General features: G+C 39.9%; 1 protein-coding gene across 3 annotated transcripts in view; it reads right to left on the bottom strand.

Moving 5' to 3' along the window:
* Nucleotides 1-18,653, bottom strand: part of CHRDL1 (chordin like 1) — a 38,198-nt gene that overhangs the window by 3,092 nt on the left and 16,453 nt on the right. The window contains exons 5-11 of one of the 3 annotated variants that reach the window (XM_059859279.1): nucleotides 11,180-11,325; nucleotides 10,327-10,420; nucleotides 8,184-8,251; nucleotides 7,312-7,486; nucleotides 3,872-4,066; nucleotides 1,985-2,149; nucleotides 790-879 (exon numbers count right to left, since the gene is read on the bottom strand). In XM_059859279.1, coding sequence (XP_059715262.1) covers nucleotides 790-879; nucleotides 1,985-2,149; nucleotides 3,872-4,066; nucleotides 7,312-7,486; nucleotides 8,184-8,251; nucleotides 10,327-10,420; nucleotides 11,180-11,325 — 933 coding nt within the window. Of the gene's footprint in view, nucleotides 1-789; nucleotides 880-1,984; nucleotides 2,153-3,871; nucleotides 4,067-7,311; nucleotides 7,487-8,183; nucleotides 8,252-10,326; nucleotides 10,421-11,179; nucleotides 11,326-18,653 lie in introns of all 3 variants that reach the window. The other 2 variants (XM_059859278.1, XM_059859277.1) reach the window with 2 other exon arrangements.

Here is an 18,653-nt window from a genome sequence, read left to right as displayed (position 1 = left end):
CAATGACAAGCTTATGGAAGGCTGACAGCAAAAAACTAGGGAAATTTTATATGAAAACATATCTGTATTTCAAGAGGTCTGTAACAATTAAGAATATATTATTTCTGGGAAAAAGACTTTTTAACTAGGAAAAAAAGTTATAGAAAAAATGTCAAGTTGTAATACGAAAGAACTAGGAATTAAAAATATCTATATCCTATTTCAGTTTGCAAATTACCTGGTTTAGTAATTGTTAACTACTGCCACAATCCCAAACCGGATGAAATGCAAAAACCAAATTGAATCAACAGTGGTAAAAGTAGTACATGTCCTTTCATAAAACACATTCTAATAATGAAGGTGTTGTTAAGAATATAGAAAGTAATCTTTCAAATACAACATAAGGGCATGTAGAATCCTTTAAAAATATCTGATTTTTTTTTCCCTTCTAAATTACTTTCTGAAACACTGGGGTAACTTGACATGTTACATAAATAAATCCAAATTCTGCAGCTGTGCTGACATTAGTCATATTTCAGACTTAGGCTAGCATGGGCAGAAAAGATCCTATACTGTACTTTATCAAAACACAAGAGACTAAGACAGCATGTACATGAACTACTGTTATATGTATCTATATTTTTAATTGCTGTACTTTGATTACTTAAATCTCAACTTATCAAATATTGTGCTTACATACTAGAGGAAAATTCAGTACATCCATTTGACTGGGATGAGTAACAGAGAATGTTTTTCAGGGCTATGATTATATGGAGAGTAGAAACCTCAAGAGATCAGAATTTTACTTACTAAGGGTTGTCCTTGTTATCAACTTGAAGTAAGGAAGTCCTTCAAATTCTCTCTTGGACAATTTTTCAACATAGAAGTGATGCAGAATCCCTTTAGCAAAGAAATGAGAAATGCATGTTACTGGAAATGTGCTCATTGTTCTAAACCTGGGATGCTCTCCTGTCTTTTTGTAAAATTTTCAGTCTATTCTTTTTAAAATTCTGTTTCTCCATCCCTCTGGTTTTTTGCTATTCCCCTGTAAAACTATTCTCCTGTGAAACTGGGATTGCAGCGAGTTTGTGAGGGGGGTGAGAATTAGCCAATTCTTTTTCAAAACATTGAATCCTTCCTAATTGTGAGGAAATGTAAGATTACAACAGAAGCCAAAAGTCCCAGTATCTTGGAGAAAAACAGCATAATTCCGCAGTCAGATACCATTTTGAGCCAGCAGGCAACATGACTGTCAAATCATTATTAGGCTTTGTGGCTTTTTAACACACAGGGTAATTGTGAACCACCCAATGCTCTGTGATTTCTTTTCTGCTCCCACTTTGGCCCTGGCTTTCTCCTTTTAAGCATCGAGAGATGTGTCATTTCCATGCAAAAAGGTGCACTGTGTGAGGGCTTCCCATGAGGATCATATACTTTTTGCTTAAAGTAGATAAGAGATGATTTTTATGAGGCTGGAGATAATTTTTATTACACTGAAAGTTCATGATTTGCAGTAGTGCTTGGGCTTCTGAATGCTTCTCTATTTTGTTCTAATTTTACCAGTTAGTCTAGTAAAAGATATTGTTTCCATCCTAAACACATTTTTTGCCCATATTCTGTATGCACCATCATGGGTGTATCATCACATGGCAGACAGGGCAGACCAATTTCAATGGAAAGCTTTTTGGTCCATCCTAAGTAAGAGCCCCCAGGCACTTGTTTCAAACCCTACTACCCATTTATCTGCAATAAATTACACAGAGTAATACTGAAAACCTGTTTGTCATTGTGCTTTTACTCCCAATGAAGGGTAGGAGTTAGCAGAACTACAGCTTTGTGTGTTTCTAATGAGTTTTGTACAGGAAAACTCAATTGTGTTGTAAGTGGCTGTAATAGTGATATCCTAAAGAGCCAAATGAACAGCAAAATGCTTGGATCTGTAAACTGTCCTGGGATTTTAATGGAAGATGATGCACTGTTTAAAGAAGGAACTTTCTCAACTCACCTTTTCTAATTGTCCACACATGTATTTCCATTTGAGGTGGCTTTTCAATCTCTATTGCAATTTTCCTGATGGTTTCTCCTTCCTCTGTGAAAATGGATTCATAGACAGGAAATGTCTCTTTCCCACAGAAGTAATCTTTGTTGTCAAAGGCTTGACTTGGCACATCTTCTGTTTAAAAAACAAAAAGGACAGAGCACATACTACAGCTATAATCAAGTCCTGCAGAATCTGCTTGGCATCAATAGCCAAGAATGGTTAGTTTGAAAGTAGAATGTTCTTTTGTATGCCCATACAAATCCATCTCCAGCTGTTAACAGACACTTAACAGTGTTCTGCCAGGTTCTGGTAGCCTGTCCATGGTGATAAGACAGTATTTATACTTGTAATCCAGTTTCCTAAGGGAATGAGCTGTGTACAACAATGTGGTCTGGGAGACTCCTCACAAGTCTTGAACCTGTTGTCTACTTTTCAAGCATATTTGAAATTATGTTAAAAATCTCAGGGTAGTAAAAGAACTAAATGAAAATTGGTGGTTGGTTAGAGTGAAGAGACCCAAATTAATGTTTTGCTGAGGAAAAGAATCTTTGAGGTTTGCATTTTGCTTGGCAGCAGCTTGGCCAGTGCAAGCCTGAGCCAGCCACAGCACACATTATCTCTTGCCCACCTGGTAAAGTTATAGAGCATAAGTAGAAATTGTAATTATTCTGTTTGCAATTGAAAGTTGGGCAGGAATATAAGAAAGATGATGCACCTTAGAGGCTCAGACCACTTTTTGTGGAAACACCTAACAATTAATACATCTCCACATGTACAAGACAGGCTGCAGGAAAAGGTTCAGGTTTCTTAAAAATGGGTACATAGGATCTCAAAAAACAAGGCAGTAACCTCCTTTTTGCCATTAATTTTTCTATTGAAGCCTATCAGCCAGGCTTTGTTGGCTGTTCTTCCAATGAAATCTGTGGATCTCTGCTTCACAAGTATCCAAAGACCTAGACACACACCTCCTGCCTGCCTACTGCCACGACGCAGTGGCAGTCAGCAGGCAGGAGGTGTGTATTCAGGTCTTTTGGATACTTGCTTTTTCCCAGTAAGCAAGACTGGCAGGAGAAGATGGGAAGTGTGCATTCTTCAAATGTTTCTACAGTGGCTGATCAGCTCAATTCCTCAGAGCATTCTTGCCCAGTGCATCACCAAACAAACACATAAATGGGTACATAAGGGAACTGTTTGAAGGGAACTGGACAGTCCTTTACCTTTTGTATTACATGAAACATGACTTTACATTTGGCAAACCATCAGCAGAATCCTTTTAGGAGATTTTTCACTAGCTGTAAGCATTTATTTTAGTAATGTCTACATAAGTTTTATCATTAGTGCAGCATAGACACAATGCTAAATCTGTGATAAGTTAGTATTTATTTTAAGGATTAAGTTATGTAACTGACACCAATCAGAGATATGAATCCTTCTGGTACATTTTAAAAAGCAGAAATTATGTTATCTCCATGTGGATTTTAGAAGCTAGAAAATATTTGAAGGTTCTGTTGGCACTGTAGTGGGGGAAGGATGGGAGTCTTTTGGCAGTAATGAACTTTCTGTATACATTTCTGTAATACTCTGAAAATGAGCATCAGGAAGTTGTGTTAACAGCAGAGAGAAAGGCAGTGACTGCTAGGGACATGTGCCAGCAGCACATCCCCTGTGTGAGGAGCAGCAGCAAGAGGAGAGGTGGCCAGGCAGCTCTGCCTGCCTCCCACTGAGGCCTCTGCACACGCTGGAACATGGCACAGCTGCTGCTGTTCACATCAGAGCCTGTGGTCAGGAGGCTTGAGCCAAGCCCTTTAACATGCACAGCAAAAAGGCGGTCTGTGATCAACTTTGTTTTACCTGGACAGACTTTACAGCATTTTCCTTCTACTTTCTGAGGGTATTTGCAGGGATATTGTTCTGGACAGTGAATTTTCTTACATTCTTGTTTGGTGATGTTGCAGGTGCACAACACACACTCTACGACTCCAAAGGCCCGGAGATTGGGATGCCAAGATTCACCATGCGAGTAAGTTTTGCCATTTGAAACACAAACTACAGAAGAAAAGAAAAAAGAAGAAGTTCAAGTGGAAAAGGTATGTTCACTTCCTACCTGTTTATAAATATTCATTTAATTCATGCACATTGTTTAAAGTAGTGTCTCTGCGTCATCTGTTAGCATCTCAGGCCCATTTCTCTGGTTTTTAATTTTAACTTGTAGTTCCTTTATTTAAAATGAGTCTGAGCCCATGGTCACCCTTTTCTGAGCAGTTTTTCCTTGATGCCAACTCTGCTGATGTCCATTAAGTTTTGAGGAAAACAGTGAAGGTCATGTGTCTGACAAGCTCCCCCCACTCCAGTTCATGCATTTCAGTTACGCATTAACCAGCTTAGAAAACTCACTCCTTCCCCTCATATTCTCTGTCCACACAAAGGACACAGCCTGCTACAGTGGCTTTGGCTGCATTTGAATTGAATTTGGAGATGACAGGTTCATGTCATTTGAGTCATCTGCACATCTCCAGCCATTTGCTGAACACAGCCTTTGCAGTGAGAGCAATGCTGTCAGCTGGCTGGATTAGTGATACCTGGGCCTTTTATTGCTTGTACATGAGACTTCTGCTACGTAGCACATAGAAAAAAAACACAGAATACTTGCAAAATGAAGTTTAATTCCTTTGTGGAAATTTGTATGTCAACAGGTATATAAATTCATTTGGCTTTTGGAATCAAAAGAAAACTTGAACAGATTCATTAGGGACTGAAATTTCATTCCAAAAGCTTCTAAGAACTTCAGAATATTTATTCATCAGAGGCCCTGGGAGTCAGAGAAATACAGCTGACACAAAGAGAGTGGAAAAATCCATGCCTGGTAGAAGCCACTTTGGGTCACCCAGCAGTTGATGGGAATTAAATCACTTTACACCATGTTTCCATTTGTCCTATAAATCCTACTTCTTTCTTTTTAAATATTTTATAAACACAAAGAAAAATGCAAACTAATCCTAACAAGGTGAAAGAAAGGGCACTGCCTGATTTCTAAAAGCAACAAAAGTGAAGCTGGGATATGTTGTAAATATTTCCAATTCTTCTAATATGCCATCATTTTTATTAATGTTTTTTATTTGTAAAATATGTTCCTATTTTGCCTGTAACTTTCAAAAGCAATTTAAATTTTATCTGTAATCTGAAATTTATATCTAACTAGTAACAGATGTAACCAACTGCTTTATATATTTTAGTGAGTTACTGAGATTTATGGGGAGTGTTTTTTGCAATATCTTTCATGAGCTTATGCTATCATTTCATTAGTAATTTGCTACTTTTTAGCTCTCTTTTTAAGACATGGGATTTTTTTTAGAGATAGGAAACAGTTTTGTTTCTCAAATAAAAGTAAAGTTTTATCTGTAAACTAAGAACATGGGAGAAAGAACTATAAATGAAAAAACTGGTAAGTACTCAGCTGCTCAGCAGGCCTCTTACATGCTTAAATAGCATAATATTGCTAATTTGTATGCTTCCATGGACTTCTTTTCCCCCAGTCAGAGTTCTCCAGATCTTTTATGGACATAAATACTTCCTGAGTTCTCCCTGACAGGTGAAGGGATAATACATGACATTGTACAGATACATATGCTCTGTCTTTTAAAGGTTTTTTGCCACAGAACAATTAAATAAATACTCTGAGGCAGGAGATGAAGACTCTAGTAGAAGCCAAATACTGGCAAATAACTTCTAGTTACCCTGTTTTTAGTGCTCTTCATGCTCAGAATGAGAAATCTGTATCCACACAACCACACAGTATTTGCATGTCAGAAGAGCTTGAGTTTGTTCTTTAACTTGTTGAAATGTGTCTCAAGGGACATGTGCATTAATTACTAAAACACTTGTTAATTGCACAGGAACAAAAGAAAACACATGGTCAGCATTCCTGTTTCCATCATGGGGATCTCTCAGACACTCTCCAGGCAGTGAATGTCTGAAGTTATACTGCATCCAGAAATAAGCTGCTCGTCTGTATGTCCTTTATTTGCTGAAACAAGTCAGTTAGAAACTGCTTTGATGATGTCTTCATGTGCAAATTACATGTCAAAGATATTGCACTGTGTGGAGATTCCTGCTCCTAGATTCACCATAAAACACTGGCATGATCTGAATGCTTTTTCATGCTTGTTCAGGTGGATAATAAAGATCCTATAGCCAACATTCCTTCTGTTAGTTAATACCGTAAAAGATTAGTTGGTCCTAATACAAGGGATTTTAACTCTTTGTGGTAGTTTCTAAGTATGCTGACTGGTATTTATGGATAGATGCTCTTCTGAGCATGTGTTTTTACAGCTATTTCTTTTATAGCTTCCTAGGTCTGTTCCTGCAGACCACTGTTCACAGAAGTACAACCCCTGTGGGAACTGAGCATTCCACCCTTTTTACTGTACAAAACCTGCTATCCCACTAACTGGTGAACTGGTATCCCTTTATTTTTGTCCTTCCTGTAGTGCATGAGGAATATGACTTGAATATGGTTTGCCACATGGGCTTAAAATTCTGCTGTCCCCAAAACATAGCATGTCCTATATTCTATTAGCAGAAGGCACTAAAAGATTCTTTACAGTGAGAATCATTACATTGGTTCAATTTGCCTCTCTACAGCTTAGGCATCTAGTGTAGGCTAATTGTCTACAAGGGAGGGGGATATCCCTTTTATCCCACTGTCTCAGGAAACTTGTTTAAGGTGGGGGAAGACACAAGACTGTCTTTCCATAAGAATAATTTGCTAAGTCTTGGAGGCAGAAAACCTCCCGATACTGTGGCAAAGATGTATGGTCTGAGATTTGCAGGGCAGTTGAAATATAAACTGTTTGCAGCTATAAAAGTTACAAAATAGGAGAGAGTGTAAAGAAAATAGCCACAAACAATTTCCTCCAGGACAAGTCACTGTGTGAAAAAGTTAGTGAATCTAAAGGCATTTTGATGTCCTTTGTGGCACAAAGCACTGACTTCCCTGGCAGCCACCACATAAACTCTCAGAATTAGAGGCCACAATCCCACAAAGTAACTCAGAGAGCAACACTGCTTTTGCAGAGTGAAATGCAATGTTGTACATATAGGCAGACCTGATGTCAGTCAAGAAGGAATTTCATATCCTCCATAGCTTATTGCTTTTGCCTCCCTCATTTGCATTGGATTTCTCAATACCATGCGAATTTTCAAGATTCTGCTTTATATTTTGAGAGGTCTTTTTGAGGTCTAGGTGACTGATCCTGACCCAGAGCAATAGTGGAAGAAGTTCTTGTCTTTACCTCGTCCGTGCCTGTGCTTGTTGTTGATGACGATTTGTACGATGGTTCCGGAGGCCTGCTGGGGGTCCGGCAGGACTCCGCGGTTACTCCTGGCACTGGGGAATCGGGGCACGTTCACTGCCTGCCTGCCAGAGCTGGGGGACAGGTCGTAATGGGAGCGATGGTATGAGTGCCTCTGGAGACAGAGAGAGAGCAGGAGAGTAAATGTCTCATTCCAATGAACGAGGGGTACGAGTAGGGAATGAGAACTGCTCGACTAAAAGTACGTATAGTAGTGCATAGCGTGTTTTCTAAAAACACTGCTTCTTTTCAGAGAATCATTTTCCAAAATTCCCATGGACCTGAAGGTTTCATATTACAGCCATTTATAGACATGATTCTTCACACTCACCCAAAGATCTGCTGGTTCATGTATTTAAGTAGTGCACCTAATGCTTAAAAGCCCTTCAGATTCTCTCCAAATGCTGTCACAAAAATAATCTCTTGAGCAGTTAGTTGTTAATGGATACTTTTACCACCAAAGAGAGTGAAGCCCTATAGTAAATATATGTGTGTATGTGAACTGGGAAGCAAGTATTTGCAATTATTATTTAAAAACAATTCTTGCATAGCAAACCAATACTGTCAAATTTTATTCTTATAGAGCATATACAGAAAAAACAAATCCAGAGACTTTAGGAGCTCCTGCTCTAATTCAGCATTATTCATGAATTCAGGTTGAGTCAAAGAAACTTGTTTTGGGCTAGATTAACAGAAGCCAGAATGAGGCAGTAGGTATTCAGACCCATTATCATCCTTTTCTCTTTTTTCCCAATGTACTGCCTTGCACAGCAGAGCAAGAAATAGGTGTTTAAACTGTAGGTCCCACTTACAGCTTCCCTGTTGGCTGGCTGCCGGAATATGTCTCCATCAGAATGTTCCCACGATAATTCTCCATCTCCTGTACATGAAGCAGAACAGTATCCATTAGAGGAGTAACTGTGCAACACCTTGGGAGATACAGAGGGGAAAAGCCTCACCTGGCTTTACAGCTGTCTTAGGGTCTAGTCAGGAGCAGAGGAATGAATATGAATATCAGCAAATTTTGATAGTAACATACTTGGCCATGCAGGGACCAGAAAGTGACTCACAGTTTCCTCCCCCTGAGCTGTGCTAGATCTTTGCAAATATTTTGTTTAGGTTGCATTTCATGGAAAACACAGCGGTGAGGTAAAACCTTCTGTCATATTGAAAAGGACAAGGTAGATTATGAGATAAATGATCATTTTACCATTTTTAAATAAGAGCAGTAGACAGGAGAATACATTAAAAAAGCCCTGGATCACTGCAGACAGTGGGTCACTTCTAGTGCATAATCTGATGTAATCTCACCTCTGCTGTGGAAATGCTAATGAACTGGTTTCTCATTAGTGACTGTGTCTGAAGTGACTGATTTCTCCAGTGTAAGGCTGGTTTACTGCATAGCTATGTTTGATACTTTAAAAGTCAGGTAGATTTTTGTAACTGGAAGAGGCTGGTTTCAGATACAGCTCAAATAACTGCCTGGTAACTGACATCAGGCAATTAACAAGGATTTTCTTTAATCAACTGTCAGTGTATTACATTTAAAACAGTATATCACTGTGTTTCTTCCTGGGAATAGAACCATCACTTTGCTTGTTTGAGATCAGGTGGCTACACAAGCAGATTGTCTGGGAAAAAGTTTCAAGATTTGTAAAGATACTGTGGAGTAACATGGCAAAGCAGCAAAAAATGAGGAACAATCTCTGTGCAAAGGGGAACTGCCGAGAGATCCTCATCCTTGTTCTGCCTGAGGTGACGTGTTCATGCAGCACAGAGCACTGCCCTCCTGAGAGATCAGCTCAGGTCCTCCATGGTGCCACACATAAGTCAATTACCACTGCATGGTCCCCAGAGGAAGTACCTTTGTCGCCCTGCTGCACTGACAGGACTACACAGCTTCTGTGCAAGACTCATTCCTTCAAATTGCACAGGGCTCTCTCTGCATCCTGCTGCTTTATTAGCACTGAGGCACTCTCAAGTACCTTCCTGCTGGCTCAGCCCTCCACTGCTCAGAGCTTTTGGTTCAGTTTGTGCACTCAGCCAACCCCTCAGGTCAGGGGCTGTGGGACTATGCTGGTTTGTGTTTCACAGCTCTTGCACCATAGGGAAAATTATAGAACCAACTAGATAATACTCCTTATTCTTACCATGCAATTGTACTGAGTTCAAACAAGCAGAATATCAAAAGAATGCAACAGCACAAAGGTGCAAGCAGGGGAGATTTTCAAAGCATCCTGGCATCATTGATATTTTGAGTGGCACTTCTGAAAAGCACAGGTACCTTTAAGTGCATATCTGCATCTTTGAGAACAGGCCATAGATGCTTAGATACCCTGAAAGTGGTGGTTCAAGTGCCATAATACTAATAGTGAGATAAAATACATTTAGAAATTCTCAGACATTTTGGGCTTTTAGACAGACAGTTAGGTTTAGACATTCAGAGAGGCTGGGAAGGCCCCTAGAATCAAGTGTCCTGTGGGTACAAGATCTAAAATGCAATTGCTAGTAAAATACTGAAGTCACCGGAGTATTGTCTGACACCTGATTTAAATTGGAGTAATTGCCCTTGCCTCTGAATTGAATTTCTCATGTCTTGCACAACTTGAGGAGGTCTGCTAACTTGTCAGATAGAAGCTCATCTTTTATTACAAAGCTTCTCTACCCAGAGTAGAGCAGCTACTTCAATACAACATTTGAAGCCTTGATTTACCTCATTAAGGGGATGCAACTTTATCACCAGAGCATTCTCACCTTGTTTCAATTTAGGAAAACAAAGGCAGCAATGTTACCTTGCTGGCACTCACACAGTGATTTCCCAGCATGCACGGGATTGTAATTAAATGGGAAACTTGGAGAAAGTGTCCTGAGTGACAGTGCTGGTGCACAGACAAGACTCTGAAAGGGGAAGAATAAATTCAGAGCCTGTCCTTCTGTGACTGGGCTTGAACGTACCTCTGCAAACTGGACAGCAGGACTCCGGAACAGAAACTGGGAAAGAGCAAGTTAACTTGGGACAAGTCTTCAATCCACAGTACACATTTCCTTCCTGCCAGTAAAATACAAAGGGGAATTTAGAAGGAGTTGTTGATTGTCGGATACTGTATATTGTTTTTTTTATGGACATGCTTAAATCTTTGTTTACATAAATGCCACTCTATGCAAAAAGCAGAATATTAGAACAGTCTGTTCAGTGCTTGGCCTATGAAATATTAAATTATTAGTTCATAAAGAATATGATGACAATTTTATGAGAGGAAGTAGAGAGCTGCCAGTAATTTATACTGAAGAGCTGGTTGGATTGAGAGGGATGCTTTGGTTCAGACACACTCTGAAGAATCACTGGGTGACTGCTCAAATATACTGGATTTGAATTGTGACATCTCAGGAATGGCTCTGTGGCTCAGTGCCAGCTCAATGTTGTCCCCTCCCAGCCTTGGGGCTCTTTACTTATAAGCTCAATCTAAATGAAATCAGTCATTGGTTTAGTGCTATATTTTCCAGTTAGGTTGAAGGGAAATATTCCATATATGCTAAGCAGCAATATTTCACCTGCTGCCTGTGCTCTGTAAGCTCAGTCACAGCAGATGCAGGGTATATGCATTGTGCACTGTGTTTAAGAGGTCATCTGGCATTTATTTACCAGGTACTGCACACTCTCACCAGCTCTGAGCACTCTCATGAGTTTCATCATTAATTCTCAATTCCCAGCCTTTGCTATGCATTGCTTATATTTCAGTGTCAAATCATCTAGAAAGGAGAACTGGAGCATAGACAGAGCAGGGATCTGTCAAATCATGTTACTTACTGAGCAGCTGCACTGGGCACACTGGTTTGCTTGCCTGTTTTGGAAAAGCCCCTCAGCCACAAACATTTCTCCGTGGTGGTAGGTGGTGCCATTGTATTCACAGGATTTCCCAGTGATTTTGCTGCTTACTGAGAAAAGGGAGTCTTCTGGAAGCAAGGGGAAAGGAATATTTCATGCAAATGTTCTTGAAAATTCACAATGTCATAAATACAGGGGAGGAAAAACTTCCCTTCTCCCTCATTTTTCTTTATTATGAAAGGAGAAGTTCTGTAATGCTGCAAAGTACAAGTGATACGCTACTATTTTGCTGAACTTTGGTAAATGACACTTTGAGGTGACTGTCCCAGTTAATCCTAGGATGCTGACAACCAACTGCAATGCCAGCACTACTGGCCCTGTCTCAGGCTGCAGTGTTTTCCCTTGTTCTGTAGCATTTGGTATTAGGACAGAGGGGTGTGGTTATGTGCCTACTTGCTACATGCACGTGGCTCTTTCATGCTTTAATGTAAAAGGCATTAGGTACTGCATGCACACAGAATCCCACTATCAACAGCACTGCTCTAGCAGGGTTTCCCCCTTCTTAGTACTGGCTACTGATACTGGTTTTTAAAAATGATTTCTAGTGTTATAGCCCAGAGGGCACTTAATTGCAGATTAGCAAGTTGAGACACAGGGCATGGATCATTCCCTGCCATCCACAGGCACAAATCTTTTGGTAGAGGAGCAGCAGTAATGATGATGGGACTGCCAAGAGAGAGCTGTGTACTGTTTGTTCCTAGAGGCTTTCACAATTCATTGCTGCTGCTGTTTTCAAAACGGGCAAAATTTGTCAAAGGCAGATGTCAAAAGCTAACCAAAAGTTGATTTTTCCCTGACATGCACTGATGCACTCTCATTTTAATGTCAGATGTGCAGAGGAGGAAACTTTGTTTGCAGAATTTGATGCATATGACAAAGTGCCTCATATGGCAGCATCAATTCAACTCTGAAACCTCCTGCTTCAACTCAGGATCATATGGAGTTCTGGCACCACATGGGTTAAATGTTTTTCTAAGACATAAAGCTATCCATACCTTATGCAAAAACATCCCCTAGATTGTTTAGCTATTAGCAGTTGATAAACTGTGCAAAGGGAGTACACTTTACCCATGAAATGTAAGTTACTTGATACTGCTTGGGCAGTGAACCTGGCACTACATATTTATATTCACATTAATTTAGCATCTCAGCATGGGAAAAGACATTTCAAACAAGGGCTCTGTGGAAGTAACAGTGGAGTGTTTGTTCTCTGGAGCCCAAATCACAGCAAATTTCAAGGAATGCAGCTGAAATTTCAATCAGTGGGTTTGGGCTTTCATGTAAAAGAAACCTGACCTGAATATTCAGGTTTTCCTATAGTCCCTTTCATTACCTATCAGATAAACCTGGAGATATTTTTTTTTTTGAAAGAATGACACCACTGAATGTACATTTTTCAGCTGTGAGCTCAAGTGGAAAAGCAGTTCTCTGCTGGTACGCACTGCTAATAAGTTTTTTAGTCATTTAGTTTTCCATAAAAGCATATATTAATTACATTGGTCCATCAAATATTAATACTTTAAATGGGAAATGTCAAATCTGTCTGTGGAACATACATGTACTACAGTATTTGAGAGTGTATGGGGTCAGCAAAGTCCATTCTGTAGGAGACTGGCAGAAGTCAGCTAGTCAGGGTTCCTTGCCTGACATTTCATTGCCTGACACACTTGGTATTTGTACTTCCACAGTTGAAGCACTGGATTCATCATTATTTCAAAGCAATCAAGAGTGTTGAATGACACCTTTCCAAAATCTTATCAAGAGTACAGTGTCCTGACAACATCTGTGTTTGGCACAGAAATGCATTGCTTTTGGCACTTACTGTATGGTTTGCTAGTAATGCACAGTCTGGAATGGCAAGATGTATGCTCTAATTAAGAAATCCCTCAAAAGTCATCAGCAAAAGATTCAATTGACAAATTCAGCTACTATTTAGGCACAAATATTGGAAAACATGGATAAAGAGGCACTTTTCAGGACTCTGATGCCTCCCAAAACTTAAATCTCTTTCTTGGGTTTTCTGAGAGTCATCTATGGAAAGCAGGAGGAAAGACTGACAAACCTTGAGTTATCTCCTTGCCCCTTGAGCAACTGGAAGAGCACAAGACAGGAAAGAAATTACAATGGAAGGAGAAATGAAGGGATAACAAAGATGATCCTTGACTGGAGACAAGGCCCTGTTCACAGAGCCTCTGCAGGACATTGCTGTGCCCATGTGGGATGCCTGTCCAAAAGTGTGTGGCTTGTGGTCTGACATTTACTAAGACCAATACCTGAATGACTCACCATGACTCTTCAGAGTGTTGGATGAAGAGAGAAAATTTTACTGCAGATTTATCTCGGTATATGCCACATCACTCAGTTCTGTAGGAAATCACCAAATGCCCTTAAACTGTGGCTTCTAAATAAGGAAGGAGGACAGTGAAACTTTTATTGCTTGGAAAATGATGGCAGAGAGAGTTGCACTAAGTAGTTGTTTTAATCTGTATTTCTTTTAATCCATCACAGAGGTGGGCCTGTGACAGCTCAATCATAACATGCAGCCCAAAACACATGTACATCTGCCTGTCTGGAATTTGGGATGAAATTCTATGGCTATTTTAAACCAGAGAATCACAGGATCATTAAGGTTGGAAAGGACCATTAAGATAGTCAAGTCCAACTTTCAACTTAGTACCACCACCATGTTCACCACTAAACCATGTCCTCAAGTGCCATACCCACATGTTTTTTGACCACTTCCAGGGATGAGGCTGCCACCACTTCCCTGGGCAGTCTGTTCCAATGCTTGACAACCCTGTCTGTCAAAACATTCTAAACATACCTAATGTAAACCTGCCCTAATGCAACTTGAGGCCATTTCCTCTCATCCTGTCACTTGTTACCTGGGAGATGAAACTGACACCCATCTCACTACAGCCTCCTTTCAGGGAACTGAAGTCTTATTTGATTAAATAATTGTAAGAAAAGTCAGTTTCAATTACAGGACATAAGACCATGATTTAAGTCCTATGCACAGACCTGTCCATATGGTTATCTTTTAGCACATTAGGTGACTGGACATATTTCATTATTGCACAGAGTCAGGTCTTAAAAAGTCTTCAGATCAAGATCACATTACTTGTTATTGCAAAAAAATATATATAGTCATATATTGGAGATGGCATATTGAAGAGCACAACTGATCCTCTCCAAACACAGCATTTGCCTGGAGCTGCAAGGAAGATTTGTTTATTTTTTTGTGTCCAAATATAATTTCTGTCTGGTGCAGTTTCTCTCTCTGTCTAACTTTGCTGATGTGTGACTGATTTTCTTAACTCAGTCTTGGTTTCTTTTCTAATGCTTTTTAAATCATGGGTAATTAGAGAAGTTCAGACTCCCCCATGATATCATATTCTCCTCTAGAATGTGAAATTAGAGTCATTGTGGATTGCTTTAATAAGTGCTACGTTTGAGCTTTGAAAAATTTTGTCAATAATACTGATATCAGCATACATTATTCTGTGCCTTAGAAAAGACAGGTTAGAATCAGATTAATTAACTGCAAATATATTGCATTGCTCAAAGCTCTATTTGTAAACCTTGCTTCCTAATCAGTACTGTTCCCAAAGCTTTATCTGGCATTTTAATGGTGCTGACTAACATTGCTTTAATTAGCTGCCTCTGTAAAGTACCAGGCAAACCATCTGTGTGAATCCTTTTAATTAACTGGGTTCAATCTAAGGGTTTTTCCTGGCATTCTTAGCATGTCAGTGGAAGCAACATACAATGTGTAGGGTAAAGATGTTATAGCATCATTGTAAAGGAAATATCTCTGTTTCTGTGGATGGCATTTATTCTGTAAGGGCTCAGACTTCTGTACAGAAGTTGAGAGGTCATGCTTATATTTGCCTTCAATTTTAGTGTGATCAAGATAAGACCATGAGTCTGCAGTATGGATAGCAGTGCTTTATCACCAACATTAGCATGAGGTAATGGCAGGAGCCAAGAGGTACAACCTGGGCTTCACATGACCTGATATGAATTTGAATTTATCCTGTAAGTGACTTTAGAGATTAAATCTGGCTGAAGAAATCCTTCAGATTTTACAAACAGACAACAGAATACAACTGTATCAAAAATGGATTATATTCAAAACAATTCTTTTTTAAAAAGCAACTGGAGAATACAGTGGCTATGCCTGAATCCTCGTATCCAAACATTCCTCTCTTCCAAACATGGGATTCTGTCCAGCTTCTTTTGTCTGCCTGGGCTATTTTTCACTGATGCCCCATACACACAGGGTAAATTCCAGGCTTGATGAAGCCAATAGAAAGGTTTCCTTCAGGATTCAGCCAACATATTTGCTTGAATGCTGCTTTTCTGAGACTGATGCTTGTACTGTGCAGAACTGTTGATCTATACAAACAGGATTTGTATCAACTAAGACCTGTAGAAAACCTTGATGTGAAAGTCAGCTATGAACTAGAAGTGTATACAGGTATAGTTCACAGATTTCATGAACTGTGGTTCATTTGACAGAGCATACTGCAAAGAAACAGTATGGCAAAAATTTTGCCATGAAGGGACGCTACCTCAGTGTGATCTGCAGCACCAGTGCTTTCCTGATAGTCTGACAAAACAGTGTTGGACATGAATTTCATAAACCACAGAAATTTTATGGAAATTTTATGGTTCAATGGAATCTGCTCCAATCACATATTTTTTCAGGAAGCCTGCCTGGGTACCTGATGCTCTGCCCATACTTGAGGTGTCCAAGGGCTAAGGTTTGAGGGAAGAGTCAAAAATGTACTCATACCCGACTTTCCAGTCTTCTGGGAGAAACAGATTGTGTATCACATGGATCGCAGTCAGTTTTGGAAACACCAACTTTCAGCTTTTTATGTTTACAGTTCTGTTCCTTCCTGGATTGTTATAAAAACTTGGTCCTGAGATGCTTTACCCTTACTTGGATATGAAGCAGAAGAGCATCAGTTATTTGCTACTAATCCCTTGAATGGCTTAAGCACATTCCATGGGCAGTTCCTGATGTTTAAAACATTGGTAATTTCTGCAAAAGTATTTATGTGCAGAGTGAAAAGCAGTAATCAGCTATGAGCAATCTAACCTTTTGGGAAATGGGAGATGACTTATTTGAGGAACAGCTTTAGGATTCAGGCCTTACTACAATCAATTAAGTGCTGAACTTGTATCCTTCCGGATAAAGACAAGAGGTACAGGTATAATTACTAATGAACAATTTAGGACACTACCCAACAAACTGGGAAAACCACCTTAGAATCAGTACAGTCATGGTATGGCAATCAGTAAAGTGTTTATGATGTGACATCTGAAAGACAAAAAAAATCAGCTGCTTTTGGGCACTCCTTGCCACTGGGGACAAGGAGACATCTTGGCTTTGTGACAGTCATTGTGCTTAGCTGTACTGACCTGCAGCCAGTGGCAGGTTGAAGTGAGTGTCCTCCTGAAATGGAGACTGCACTCACTGGCCAATGAAGGCACAAGCAAAGCTCATGCCACTCCTAACCCTCAGCAGGGACTGCTGGGACCCTGCACCAGCACCTCAGCAAGGGTCTGTGGGGGTTTATTGCATCTCTATGAGGTGCTTTCTCCTACAGTATTCTGTCCGTTGTGTTAGTACTTCACACTCTCACTATTGCTTATTTTAGTATCAGAACATCTGGCAAAGAACATTTTTTAAAAGTTCTACAGACTCTTGGCTTGCTGACTTAGAAACTATTTTTAAACTGCAACATTCAGAATCACCTAGTGTCATTTAATGAAAAAGATATGCTTTTAGTGTCCAGCAGAAAGGCTGGGTGCCCAGCCTGCCTTAGGTTTTACAGTTTGTCTATTTTATTAACCACCCTTATAAAAACAATCTAGTGCTAAACAATATGAAATTAATCACAAGGTCTAATGCCTTAAGAAACTTACCATACTGGGAACTGTTTTGCAGATAGTCTGTTGGGGTTTTTTTAAAGCAGACAGATGATAGATTATGAATTTGAATACAGAGAGGATTTTATGAAACATGTTTTCTGAATCAACACAGAGCATAAGCATGTACAGACCAAGAGACTCGGGATTGTTTTGGAACCATATTCAGTAGAGCAGCAATTGGATTCTGCTGTAACTCTGGGACAACTCTTTGCACTGACATCTCTTCTGCACATTTCCTAGAATGCCCAGTGAGCTCTGCTACTTAATGTATGCAATTGGAAGCGTCAGGTTAGTTTCAACAGGGACTCAGAGCTCTCTGGGCTGTATCCTGGTGCAGGAAACTGTCCTTGGACACCAGCTGACTGGTGATCTCACATGCTGCTTTCTGTACCCCTCAAGTTGTAACAAGCATCATGCAAGGCTGCATTACTTTCCTTGTAACTTAAAATTTGCCTAAGAATTACAGGTTACCCATTCAGAAGCCACACATAAAGAGCAATTATGAAATAAAACACAATTCTTGGAAATGTGCAGACCACAAGCATTTCTAATGCCAGAGGGGAAGAGGATTTGAGTATCAAAGTACTTCTTCCTATTTTGCATATTGAAAATTCTGTGAAACCTGAATCAGCTTAGGCAGATATAGGGATTATTTTTGTGTACTAAGTCTCTCAGTGGTTTTCATAGCAGTGTTAAAGGCTCACAAAATAGGCTTCATGCTCCACTGCAAAAGTGAAGCATGATTAATTCTAGGAGGCCCCAAAATACTGAAGTAGTCTGGAATAACAGTAATGAGATAATTTATTCATGTGCAGAATCTGAATGGCAAATGGATTCAAACTGAAAGAGAGTTGGTTTAGATGAGGTATTAGGAAGAAATTAATTCCTGTGGAGGTGATAAAGCCCTGGAACAGGTTGCCCAGAGAAGCTGTGCCTGCCCATCCCTGGGACTGTTCAAGGTCAGGCTGGAGAGATCTTTTTGCAGCCTGGTCTAGTGGAAGGTGTCCCTGCCCATGGCAGGGTGTTGGAAGACCTTTAAGGTTCCTTCTAACCCAAACCATTCTATGATTCTATTAATTTACTTTTCTCGTTACTTTTGATTGCACAGAAAGGTGAAACATGCTTGGATCCTCTGCCACCCTGACGTCCAAGAGGAAAACACAGAGTAAATCGAAGGACTTCAAAATTCACTTTGTGAGGGGACCAGGGGAAACTCCTCTCTCCAGATTTTAAAATGCTATGTGCCTCTTCTGGTTGCTGGAACAGCCATTTTGACAGCTAGATAAGCGTGTAAAGATGTGAACAGTTGTTGAGCTGCTCAGATTAACAATGTCTCAATTAGCCTTCTTCCACCTAAGGAATCAGAGCTTTGAAAAAGTGGTGATGAGTCCTTTGACTTCTTCAGCCAAAGCTCTTCCCAGTCCTGGAGAAATACAAGTGCTAGTAACATTCC

The sequence above is a fragment of the Haemorhous mexicanus genome, chromosome 14, assembly GCF_027477595.1.
Source record: "Haemorhous mexicanus isolate bHaeMex1 chromosome 14, bHaeMex1.pri, whole genome shotgun sequence".
Taxonomy (NCBI): domain Eukaryota; kingdom Metazoa; phylum Chordata; class Aves; order Passeriformes; family Fringillidae; genus Haemorhous; species Haemorhous mexicanus.
The sequence above is the reverse complement of the archived record's forward strand: the minus strand, read 5'-3'. Positions and strand labels throughout refer to the sequence as shown.